The sequence below is a fragment of the Columba livia genome, chromosome 3 (genome assembly GCF_036013475.1).
Source record: "Columba livia isolate bColLiv1 breed racing homer chromosome 3, bColLiv1.pat.W.v2, whole genome shotgun sequence".
Lineage (NCBI taxonomy): Eukaryota > Metazoa > Chordata > Aves > Columbiformes > Columbidae > Columba > Columba livia.
Window position 1 is genome coordinate 33,431,346 of NC_088604.1, and position 12,909 is coordinate 33,444,254.

Sequence of the window (12,909 nt, forward strand, 5' to 3'; positions counted from 1 at the left end):
TGCCAATGACTTAGACTAAAAATAGTTCATTTTGAAATGCATAAGAAAAAAACCACCCTGCCCAGGTTGTATCCAGCTTTATATATAAATCATTAAAAAATAATTTCACAAATAGCTGCCACAGACCTCTCTGGATTCTATTTGAAAAGCTACAGCCACCAGTGTAAAATGGGCCCTTCAGTGTATGGCAGAGTGCATGGCATCTGATTCATACTGTCCTGTTAGTCCTAGACTAAATATTCTGACTGTACCAATCATGCATATCTGCCAACGCTGTGGAAGTGCAAGGTTAGGAACCACTAGGTCATTAAGGGCTTGGTGACAGATCCCTTTCTGAATCAGTTTTACTATGTACATCACCATGATACCGCAGTGAGATACCAGTCACAAAAAGGAACTTCCAAAGCCAAACATTCTGTTCCTATAAACAAATACATAAATGACTACTGTTCACCTGAGGAAATCAGAGTTCAAATTCAAACACTTGATTACATTTGCATAGTTGTGAAAATTTATTAGTTACAGTGTAATGAAAATCAACTTTTTTGGTACAGGAAGAAGTAAAAACATACATTATATAGAAAAAAAAATCACAGCTTTAAAAACTGGCTTACATTGTTTAAAATGAGTAAATCTGGTTGTATTTCAAGGCATTGGACTTTAATACTTAGTTTTATGCCAAACCATCACACAGTGCAAGAAATATTCTGGAAAAGTACAAATTCCATACAGCAGTCTTCAGAGTCTTTAGTCTCACAGAATCTCATGGTGGCAAAAAATGTGCTGAATATTTTTCTATTTAAACACAGAACATTACTGAAGTTAAATTTTTCTTTCTTTACATACTCTCTGTTACAAAAATATCAAATTGCGAATTTGACAGTGTATTCTACAAATAAATGCGCCATGGACAACAGGAATTGCAACTTTGGGACAGTTACTTTACAAAGTGTATTATAAAAATAAATTATATGGCAAACATCAAACAAAATCAAGCATGTGCCTTAGGCTTTGCAAATAAAAGTGAAATTCAGCTGGCAGAAAGACTGATTCTCTTTATGTACTTTCAAAATATCAGCAAGGCCCTTCATTCTTAAAGCTCTACCAAGAAAATATATATAAAATCTAATTGATGCAATAAATACTTCCATGACTAATCAGTAGCACAAGTGACCCTGGTATTGATGGCGAAGAGCTTCGACAGTGACCCATCCGACTGGTAAGGCGGGTAGTGCACACAGCGCGTACAGCGGGAACTCATCTAGAGTTCATGCGTAACTGGTGAATGATGACACTCTCTAGAAGAAAAGAGAGAAAAACGTGGTTTTATGCGACTGCAAGTACAAGTTACTTTAAAGAACAATTACAATGGCAGCGCAAAGCATTTTTCTTCTGGAAATGACTGACAGACTTATACTGGTTGACTGAAACTCTCCTTGCTAATGCTACGAAAGGAAACTAAACCAGTACCAGGCAAGGGCTCAGAGGCCCTCGGTTTCCACCTCTATGTCAAGACCATCATTTGGATCAAACCACAGGGACACCAAGGTTCCAGTCCCACACCAGAATGAGGCAGAACAAGACGAGTTTATTGTATCCCGTCTAAGCAAATCCATCATAAATCTGCTGTCAGTTCTGAAATGGGGATGTGGACAAGGTATGGGGTCATTTATAATTTTTAATTTGAATTTGGCTCAGAAACTTATGCTGATTTTATTCAGCAAGTCTGCTTGAATTTTGCCACTGACATTAATGGGGATAAATTCCAGTCACAGCATGCTAAACTAAGTGTTGGTGTTGTCTTTGAAAGGCTGGGTTTAACTTTGCCCTGTGTGTAACGCAGGAGATCCCTGATGCTGATTCATGTCTGGACTCTGCTGAAATACTAATGACCCGGTCTTCTGTTCTTATACATATCTATATACAGTGCTCTCACAGGCAACTTTTTTAATATAAGAATTTACCTATCAATGGCATTTTCCTTTGAACAGGTGTATTTTATGCATTTCAAATAATATAACGCTACCAATGCTAACTAGAAACATACAATAATACATTTTCAGAAATACTCAATTTCTGATTTGAACTTGCCTTTCTTAAGACTCCTTCCTCTCTTAAGAGTCTGAAGATTTCTCAAAATTTACATGACCAAATAAATGACACTAATTAAATAATTATTCCCTTTTACACTTTTATTGACTTCTGCCTTTGTCTGCTTTTTAACTGATATCTGCAAGATGTTGGATTAAGTTACATTTTGAGAAGAAAGAAGAATCAAAATGTTTTTCCATGTGCTCAATGTCAGAACTCAGAACTTTGCCACTAGATGGCAGATTCCAGTGATGCTTTTCATATGTGGTGAATCAGAAAAAGCAGGGTTAAGGCAACATTCGAGAAGATATGTCAAGGCATATGAAATAACAGAATTTCCCAAGTAGAAAGTATTTCTTTTCCATATGATTCATCAATAACAAATGACTTTCAATAAATTACATATACCAGTTCTGCCAAATATGAGCAATGAATGTGAAAGAACCACAAACTACAGTAAAATATTACCTTACAGCCAGTGCTCTTCTCTAACTTCAAACTCTTGCGGGATATGATGTAAAAAGCTGCTTAATATCAGATTGTAACCTCAGGCAAAGTCTCCTATTAATTTTGATGGGAGTCACACAAACGCTATATGAAACTTTTTTTTTTTTAAATATTCACTATGCATATTATATATGAATATGGAGTTTAGATACAAAATTCTAAAGACTAAATGGATAGCAGAAAATTATGCTCCTTGCAAAAGCTCAGTCACTGAATGAACAGCACAAGTACAAAGGTTTCTGAATCAGTCTTCTTCCTACAGACCCAATATAACAATTAGGCAGAAAATAATAGGAGAAATAATTAAAAAATCAAATAATTTCTACTCCTAGCGTTCATTTGTTCATTCATTTCTCACACACATAGATGTATATTCTTAGTTTGTTTATCAGTTTGTATTTGAAATGCTTATATATATAAATATAAACTATACACACGCACTCTGGTTAATAAAAGAGATGTCTAAGCAGCTATTAAGCTAAAATTATAGTAGGGTAGATTCTGTCAGAAGTCTGTTGGACCACTCCCTGTAGGGATATGATTATATTTGTAGGAAAGGATTATATAAACCTTTCTAGGGTTATAGATGTGAATATTTCAAGGATCTAAGAATTCACTTAAATAAAACAATTTATTGTAATGATAGGAAAAGAAAATGAAGATAATGTAAAGCTGCTAATTCTGCTTTCAGTCCCATTGATGTAATCAGAACTTCTCCAGGAAAAACATCATTATTGGCTGGCCTATGGAAAATAGCAGTTCATATAATGAAGCACATCAACTGACATTTTAACATATGAAGTTTAATTTCTCCTTATAATATATACAAATAACACCAGATAATACAAAAATGTATATATCACAGACAACGCACGCCCAAGCAAGAGAAGATAATTATACATCAGTATTTCTATTCTTAAAATCCTGAAAATAGTTTATAAAGTGAAGAACCATTCATATCCGAGTGATTCATACCTGACTCTGAGAGCTGGTAGCTCTGCACCTGAGAGTAGCTAACCATGATTGCATCTTCCAAAAAGCCAAGTAAACGCAGTGTGTAGGGAGGAAGATTCAAAGTGAAGTTAACGTTTATAATGAGAAATGTTGCATATAGTTTTGCCTGAGAGAGCTCAGGAAAAATCAAGGGAAAGAGGATAACTCATACTGATGGAGTAGAGAAAAACATTCCCCTAAATGAAAGCAAGTTCGAAAGATGAGCTCACAGAAACTCCTGCCGGTAAACTACAGGTTTCTAAGCAACTCAGTGAAATTGGGCACTGATGTGTGATGGGAACATGTAATTGGTCAGAAGATTGTCTGTTTCAGCTTATGCCAAGCACCTGAAACCCAGCAGGATGGTAGCTTACTCCCTTTAAAGACATGCTCTTCCACATCTGATCAGAATTACTTAATATTCATGTAAATATGGAGCAGGTTTTAGAAAGTGTAGCATATTTCAGGCAGTGCCATATGACTTGGAATCCAATGGGCATGAATCAACATGTTAACGTAACTTTAGAGATTACTCACATGATGCTAATTACTATGTGCTACAAGTCGCTTGAGGTGTTATAGGCATATTCAGGAGAGTCACAAAGTGTTACTGGTTTGGGGGTTTTTGTTTGTTTGTTTGTTTTTTAATTGCACTAATAGGTGTCATGAAAGGAAATAAAGGTGGGCAACATAAATCATAATCTCTGTTTTATTTCTGTTATTTACTTGGCATGTTTATCGATCTGAGAGAAATCTCCCAGGCATTTGGGCTGAGGTTCTGTGCTCCTTCATTTTCAGTCATACTTATTCAAATGTATTTCTCTGCCAATGACTACATTAGCAATAGTCATATAAAACAGTAATGCAGGTGATGGGATCTAATCTAAGGAACACGGTGGAAAACTTACTAGGAACAAAATTTTATATCACATCCGGAGAACTGAGGGTGCACCTTCTCAGTCCATATGTGCTGCTCATGAATGGATTGACATTTTTCCTGCTCTTCCACCCCTCCACCTTACTGCTGTCCTAAGCTGTATGTTCCCATCCCTGGTCTTGAGTTATCACAACTGCTATAAGGCCACACAGCCAGCCAGAATGGGGCTTCTCTCCAGCTGACATTGAAACCTACCAAAAATACAAAGATTGGTTCTCAGCCAGCTCAATTCCTGATGAAGCACTGTAATTATCATTAGTACTCTGAGTTGAGTGCATTTTGCCAGTGAAACAGTTCTTCCATTTCATTAAAACAAAACCAAACCAAACAAAAAATCAAATCAGATAAAAAGGTAAGAGAGAGAAAGCATGAGTATGAGTCATTCTGGATCATCACCTGGGCAGAGGAAGGTTTGGTTTCTGCATTGTAATCCAGTCATGTAGAATACACAAGAAACCCTGTAAATAAAGACCTTAATATTTTCCTATGAAGTGGCATATCAGAGTTGGACTCTCTGGTGCCTAGTAGAATCTGAGGTCTGAGCAAATCTTGTCCTTTTGGTATTTCTGACATCACTGCCTTGCGTTCTTTCTTTGATGTTGTATGAAGATGAGCTACATTCTTCCGCACAGTGGGGCACTGCTGAGGTCTTGCTCCTCTTCTCTGTCAGCCTTGCCATTAAACTGGAGGAACTTCTTATTGTGGAGACTCCTATTGCATTGTCAGATTTGGTTGAAATTGGTTGATGTGTTCAATGTTATTCATCAATCAGGGGCAGATAGAGAGATGCATGAATACAGGCACTTCATTTTATAAGCAATTTTTTCACAGAAGGCCAGGCTCAAAGGCAGCCTTTGGAACAGGGACCAGAAGCCAGAGGGGCTCCCTCCTCCTTGTTCAATATCCTGAGTGCTCAACCACTCTCTGCTTAGTGAATACTGAAGCCCTCCGTGCAGAATCTTTGCAGGAAGAAATAACACCACCTTCTTCCCCCTCAGCTGTCTGTTAGTGCCATTGGTGAACCTGGTTGGAGCTGACGTGGATTTGAGTCTCCTCAGCTGCTGGTGAGAACAGGGACCCATCTCCTACCTTTGAAGAAAGGTTTCAATCGAAAGCTTTTTAAAATAAGCAGCACTACCCCTACATTTGTGTGGTACTTTATCTACTAGGAGACATTTGTGATTCCACAATTACTTTAAAATAGTCACTGGTTTCCTGTGCCTTCCTCCTTTCTTTCTCTGGCCTGAGAGCCTGGAACTAAGCTATGTTAAAGCTAACCTTCATGGTTTTTGCCAGATTTCTTTTAGTTCAGATCAGTTCCCCAGTTAAGTTCAAACACTCGTGTCAGCTCAAGGGACAACCACATGGAAGTGAGGACTTTCTTGGCTGGAGGTGACAAAGACAGAACTACAGCTTTTGACTCCAGTGTGGGGTTACATCCTGACTTTAAGTGACCATGAAATTGTGGCTTGACTTAAAGCCTGTAGAGGAAATACAAGAATATCTAGATTATGCATCTCGATTAGGTTTAAAGGCTGCAGTGCTATTTAAGTCACAACTGAAACACTGACTAAACAAAGGCAGTGGAAGAACTTCAAGAAGATCTTCAGGATGCCTCTGGGGCTTAGGCACTGTCTTTAGACGTGGTTGTCTAAATTGCCTTCTGGAGCTGACCTACTGAATGGAGAATCTTATTGCAGTCACTAAACATAACTGTCTTCAGATTCAGAGGAAATTCCAATATAATAGAGACAGTTATGCTTCAGCTTTTAAGACTTCTGAACTATAGGCTTTCTTTTTTCTTCATCTTACCCTTATTCTAGCTTTAAGAAACAAGACTCTCAGGTCACTTAAAACAGATGTCAAAAACTATGAGTACAACTAAATACCTATTTTTAGCTAACAATTAAACCAGTTGCCTGATTCCAACTTGTTTGGCTTCTGCTATGGAGCAGAAGTTTCTTTTTGTTGTGTTGCCCCTGAGAAAAATAACAGAATTCTTGGTCTGACCTGCCTGGAATTTCTTGAGTCCATCTCATGAAATCCTACGGACTCCACAAGAGTCATATCCAGCTTGAGCCTGCAGTTCTCGTTCAGTTGTGCTAATGTGTGTCCTGGATTTCAGGTACTGTAAGGCTGGCTTGTTTCTTTAGGTGAATTAGTTTCTCAGATCTCAAGAAAAACAATTTTTTCAACCATGGACGCACAGAGAATATTGCCTTGGATATAGCAACAGTTAACTAAGGAACTAAGTTTATTTGAAACAAGGATCTGAAAAAGAAGGCGTGAGGCAGCTGTAGTTCATCACTGTATCAAGCCACATTAGCTTGAGGCTCATGTTCACAATATTATTTAAATGACTGTTTTGACCTGAAGACTTGCTTCAGTGCCAGTATTTAGAGTAAATATCCAGCAAAAAGCTCTTAATAATGTGTTTTCTTCAAATATCTGCTCAAAAGTCTATGTTATAATAAGAACAGTAAGATCTTGGCAACAATTTATTGACAAATTGAGGCTGTTAAGTGATAACAATTAAGTGGATCTGATGTATTTCTGGCATAGTAACTCACATTGCTTTCTAATTCCAGTTTCCAAGTTTTATCTGAAATACTGGGAATCGAGTGTTATGAAAAATGCTGCTAATACAAATCTGATTTTCAGATGTCATATGAATCAGAACCTTAAAATTAAGAGGTACTGCAGGTGCTACATGTGTAAAAATTGAAACCTCCTTATTTTCTGACGTGGCCACAGCTTATACACAACCGACAAAATGTCCTTCATATGAATAATAAAATGCCAGCTTCACGCTGGGATAATGTCCATATCTGGATCTTAAATTGGAGAGCAATGCAAAGTGCAGACTGAAGACTAAACATTGCTTGGATTTAACAGAATTTTGCTGAACTTCTGTGGCAGATTCTTCCATCAAATCTCCTCTCCCAAACAGAAAGCCATTTAATATTTCAGTCACTGGTGCATTTTCTTTTCTGTGAATTGTATTTCATATTTATTGGTGGTCTTCCTGCCTTGCCTTCTGAAAGCTATTCCTAACCACTTGGTCCTTTACAGATTGCTGTGGTGGTTGAGGTATTATATTAGCTTTAAAAACCAACATTTATCGGTCTGCTCAGCTCCATCTCTTTTGGCTGTGACTTTTGTCTGTGGAAATGGATCACTTAATGGAAATGCTCTTTAATATTTTTACTGTTATTAAATAAACCATCATAACAATCATCAGCATCCACACCATTTCCATGCTGGAACAACTCCTTAAAACATGCTTAAAAGTGCAAACATATAAATGAGGAAATCACAAAGAGGGAAGGAAAAATGATGAATCTCCATGGTACTGTGAGGTGGTCTGTATTTAAGACAAATTATTTCAAACAACTGAGAATTGAGAGTAATTTCCATACCAAACCCTATCTCTTTCACTGTCTGTACCTGAGCTGTGCCTTTAGACAGCAATTTCTGCCACCAGCAGTCTGTGTTTACTTCCCCTCTAAGACACAAGTATGCTTGGCAACTAAGGATTATATATAGCACAAGTCCATCCAATCAGGAAAACTGCAAATGTAGTGAACTCAATGGAGTGACTTGCTTCATAGCCTTTAGCAGTCTTTGGAGCAGGCACAAATGGACTGTATTGATTTTAGCCAGATCAATGTTTCTTAAGCTTTTTCTAAAGACTAAACACCCTTTGGCTCACTTGCCTTCATCTGACCCCTGAGCTGGCAGTAACCCAGTGTGTGTAAGTCAGAGACCTGGCTGTAACTACTATCTATAAGCCTTAACCCCCTTTGTAAGAAGTAACCTGCTGCTTACTACTGGTGCTGCCTAACACTGTGCAACCTCCCTACCCCCTGGAATTTGTAATTGCTTTAAGAAAGCAGCTCACCACTGAGAAACACTGATTTGGATGGGAGACTCCTAGAGAGATGGCTGGTCACACAGTGCCCATCCTTTCTCTCTTCCCCTCCCTCCCAAACCTGAGGTATGAGCTTTCATTAAAAAAGGGCCCCAAGTGTGCTGTCTCCTGGCATTGCTTCTCTAGGACATGTGGCATCTCACAAAATGTGATCACAGGCAGTGTCCCATGCAGTGGTGAAGGTGGAAAGTGATCTGTTAAGGTGGAAGAGTCGATTAAGGTAGAAGTGAACAAACTTCCTTCCATCTATTAAAAAGTGATCAAGTCTATCAATAAGAAACCCTGGGCTAGATTAATAACCTAGTGCAGTTGCCCCATCCCTACTTCCCAAGCTGAAAATCTTCCTGGCGCACTACTGCTTTTTTGATGGCCTTTCTTTTTTTTTTTTTAAGTTCAGTAAGAAAACAAAAGGATGTTGTTACTTGAGTAGTCAGTGCACACACTTATTAGTTTGTTGTGAGTGATGGCTGCAGAACTCCATTAGTACGGGCAAACGTGAGGAACTACACAGACAGGGGTCTGACTTCCATGGTAGCAGTAAAACCTGCAGAACATACCCCCTGAGCCACCGCCATCAGCCCTGACCCCCGCCCAGGGAGGAAGAGCTGCTGGCTGAAGATTTCTTCAGTTCTATTTTCATAGACTGAGTCTCGGCACGAGGCTCGAATTTTGTCACATTTCCTGCTCCTGGGGCTGCCACTACTGGCTTTCCTGCTTTCATACCTTTTGACACAGGAATGCGGGTGGGTGCAGGTCTCAGGGATGACCCATCCTGTCCTGTCTGCAAAATAGAGAGACAGAGAGAATTTACACGAACAAAGGACTTTTTCTTCTCATTTATGTTCATCTTATACTTTTCATTGGCTCTTCATTCACCTCTCAAGCAATAATGTCCCGGATCATATTTATCGGCAAATTAATGTTCACCTTTGAAACCTGGTTGTAGCAAATGCTGCTACAGTAGGGCCAGAGGTACAAAGTCAGCATCAAACAAGTTTCCCACAGCTGAGGTCCAGTGTTTTGGATCAGGATATGATAGGGATGGGAATCCCCACAAAATTCTAATTCCACAGCATAACACAGTGCAGGATGGCCTTAGAGGCTACCAAAGCGCTGGCTTAGATGTCAGACAGGTACAATATTAGCATCTTGCACAGAGACTAGCACATGCCCTCAAAGAAGTCTGGCCACGTGAGGCTAATGCTGAACCCAGACTAAGTGCCATATTTTCAGAGATGAGCAAGATTTCTCAGCACTATAGATATAATTGAACTTTGCTTCCCAAAGTACGCTAAGGCCACGGCTGGGGCCTCTTGTTTCTGCACTGGGAAGTGCAAGGGGCTGGGAGAAAGAGACAGAGCAAAGATTTGGGTTTCCTTTTCCTGCAGCTTTGGGAGGAGGGATGTGGGAGAGGGCTCTCCTCCTCCAAGCCCTAGCCACAGCTTAGTGAACTCTGGTGAGGGTGAAGCAGGCAGCCCAGTTTTCCAGGGACGCCTCAAAGCAGCGCAGAGATGGTCATTTTATGGTCTCTTCCAGTCTGCTGCCCTGGACAACAGCCTAACAAGCACTCTTGCCCTCAAGTTTGAGGGCTTCAGAGTGAAAACAAAAAATAGAAACTGCCCCAGTGGCTGAGGACCCAAGCACATGACTGGCAGACTCAACATGGCTCCTACCAGGGATCTGTGCCCTTCTGGAGCAGCAGCTGGGTGTCAGGCCGGCTATCCTATAGCTTCGAAAATGGCCATCAGTACATACATCTAGGCAACTGAATCCCGCTGTGTTAGTGCACAAGGAGTACTTGCACAGGACAAAAAGATCCAAAAGGGTCAACTGGTATTCTCTGTCTCCATTGGCCAGATAATGTTGCACATACTCTGCAAGGCTAACACTGGAAGATAACCCTCATGGACCATGACCTAATGAAAATACCATGACAATTTTGAAAGGAAAATGTATGTTACCTTCTGCAGTGTGCAATACAGAAATAAATGTTAATGGGCACAACTTCAGTGTCTCAGCTGAATTTCACATGTGACTTCTTTCTGTTTAGATAATGGACAAAGACTTTCATCTCACAAAAGAGAACACTTTTCATGAGATCCTGGAATCCTAGCTACACCCATCTGCTAAATAACTGAATTCTACAACTTATGAAATGTAAGCAAAATAAAACTAAACTGCTGAAATAGGTTGGATTAGGGGATCATGTGGACTGCAACGTGTATTTGCACATTTACTTAAAAATGCTAATTAAAAAATGCTCCATGAAGAAGCATTTTTCTCTCTCAAAGGATTTCCAGCCAGTAGCATCAGAGCCTTCTGTCTGCATCCTGAGTATTCAAAGGGAAACCATTCCTTAATCTTCTAAGAACAGTTCAAACCCACATGTGTATACCAAAAAAAAAATAACAATTGGAAAACTTGAATGCTGTCTGCCTGGCAGGAAGGAAGCCATTTTCAATAACTAAAAGCAACATTTACAATAGCAGTCTAAAGGCTAATATGGAACTCACATGTAGATGTCAAAACAAGTTAGGCCCATACAATTCTGTAGGGCAAAACATGCAAATGCATTCCAGCAGCCTTGGAAAATATGTCAACATCCCAGGGAACCCAAATGACAAACATCTTGTACTCCCTGAAAGAGCTCCACAGTGTGTAAACATGAGGCAATCAAATGAAGTAGCTGGAATCTCAGGCATTTCTTCAGCTTTATTCACATGTAAATTATTAACTAAGGATTTGGGAGCTTTCAAGTTACTCATTTCAAGCCTAAATCACTCAAAAGCACTTTGAAAAGCACTCTAACTTGCTTTAAATGTCTTAGTTGCCTTCCTTATGGCATACTAACATGTTGATCATATGAAGTTAATGCCTGCTTCACGGGCAGCTGCAAAAGCATTTTGTGTTGGCTAAGCCATCACAAATGGCACAAAGGTGGCTCTTCAGCAAGCAGTCCCCTTCGGGGAGAGTGACTGGGTACACAGGCAGGGGACGCTCTCTGGTACGCATCTGTAGGCGTATGGCAGAGAACCCATATAGTCCCTCTGTCTCTCGATCATTTCTTCCAAGAAGCAAGCTCTCAGCAATTCCCTCCAGCTCTTTTTGCAGGCTGCTGTCATCTGGTTGATATAGGAATGTGGCTCCAACCAGCAACCAACTCTCAGGCAGCCAGCACAGAGTTCCCGAGATGCGGGACGCAGAGTGATGCTGGCTGGCTCTGAGCTGGCAGTACGTGGTGCTGGAGCTACCCACGGGGGCCAGAGTGAGGTTAGTATATACATTACTGAGAGTGAGATAAATAACATGCAGTAGCTAAGCTGGTTAGGTCGATAATCAGCGCTTACTGCAGACACTGGCAAGTATATTAAGCAGTGAGGTTGCAGTAAGAGTGGACAGTCCCATTAAAGGAAGAAAAGCAATTTGAATGTACAGAATATTTAGCATGTTTTCATGGTTTATAACAGATCCCACTTAGTGCATTTTTTATTGATGTGCAAAAAGAGTACTTTCGTGCACACATTCACTTTTGGAATATTTTAATAACAAAAGTGCTTTTTCAGCACTTGCTCCCAATCATATCAGGGACCACCTTGCCCTGGATGGAAATGGTCCATTTCAGTGGTTAACACAGATATCTAGTGTAATTTTAATGCCCTGGGCTACTCAAGCTGTCTGCGCAGGGCTGGTAGATAAGACAGAGGACCCAAGGCGACCCACAACCTCTGATTAAGCAGCTGGAGGCTAGGTAAGCTACTTGACAACACTTAAAATGACACTGAAGAAGTGTGTTTTAGCAACTGAAGGGTGGGACTTGAGGCTAGTCAACACAGTCAGTGGAGCCCAGTGGACAATTTAGTTCATGCTGACGGGAGCAGCATCTCTGCTGAATCAGCTCCAGTCTCCATGGGGCACAGGGCTCGGTGCCGACAAGGGGACTGGTGACTGACTCAGTTGCCCTCACTGAGGCATGTTGTGCCATCTGAAGTATCCTGTCAGCTTCCCCTGCAGAAAGGTCCAGGTCCATGTCATACCTCCCAGCCTCATGCACAAGCCTCAGCTGCCACAGGGCATGCAAAGCACCATGCAGCTCTGTACCAGTGAGCAAGCTGACCCCTGGATCTTCAGTAACTCTAACAGAAGCTTAGAGCGTATATGGGACACCTACAGAGAACTAAATTTAGATGCCGATCTCAGTCTTATAGCTTTAACGTGTGCCCAGCTAGCTCTGGCACCTTGCAGCCTTTTGGCCATGGCCGCTGCTTCAGGCACAGGATGCCCTGCGTGGTTGGTGCGGTGCCACCACGCTGGCTCTGCTGCAGCCGGGATTCCCTCTGCTCCCTGCAGATCTGCACGTCACCGGATTCACCGTGTACCCTGGCAGCATAAACAGCCAGCGGAGGATGCCAGGCTTGTAGGAGGTGGGGAGCACGGGGATGAAGTAATTACA

General features: G+C 40.7%; 1 protein-coding gene across 14 annotated transcripts in view; it reads right to left on the reverse strand.

The window, feature by feature from the left end:
* Positions 1-488: 488 nt before the first annotated feature.
* FILIP1 (filamin A interacting protein 1) overlaps positions 489-12,909 on the reverse strand; it is a 109,547-nt gene continuing 97,126 nt past the window's right edge. For 4 of the 14 annotated variants that reach the window (XM_065056329.1, XM_065056328.1, XM_065056334.1 and 1 more), the window contains 2 exons: positions 9,017-9,240; positions 3,381-6,009 (listed from right to left, as the gene is read on the reverse strand). In XM_065056329.1, coding sequence (XP_064912401.1) covers positions 9,034-9,240 — 207 coding nt within the window. In that variant the 3' untranslated portion in view covers positions 3,381-6,009; positions 9,017-9,033. Of the gene's footprint in view, positions 1,299-3,380; positions 6,010-9,016; positions 9,241-12,909 lie in introns of those variants that run through there. The other 10 variants (XM_005506740.4, XM_065056336.1, XM_065056337.1 and 7 more) reach the window with 7 other exon arrangements.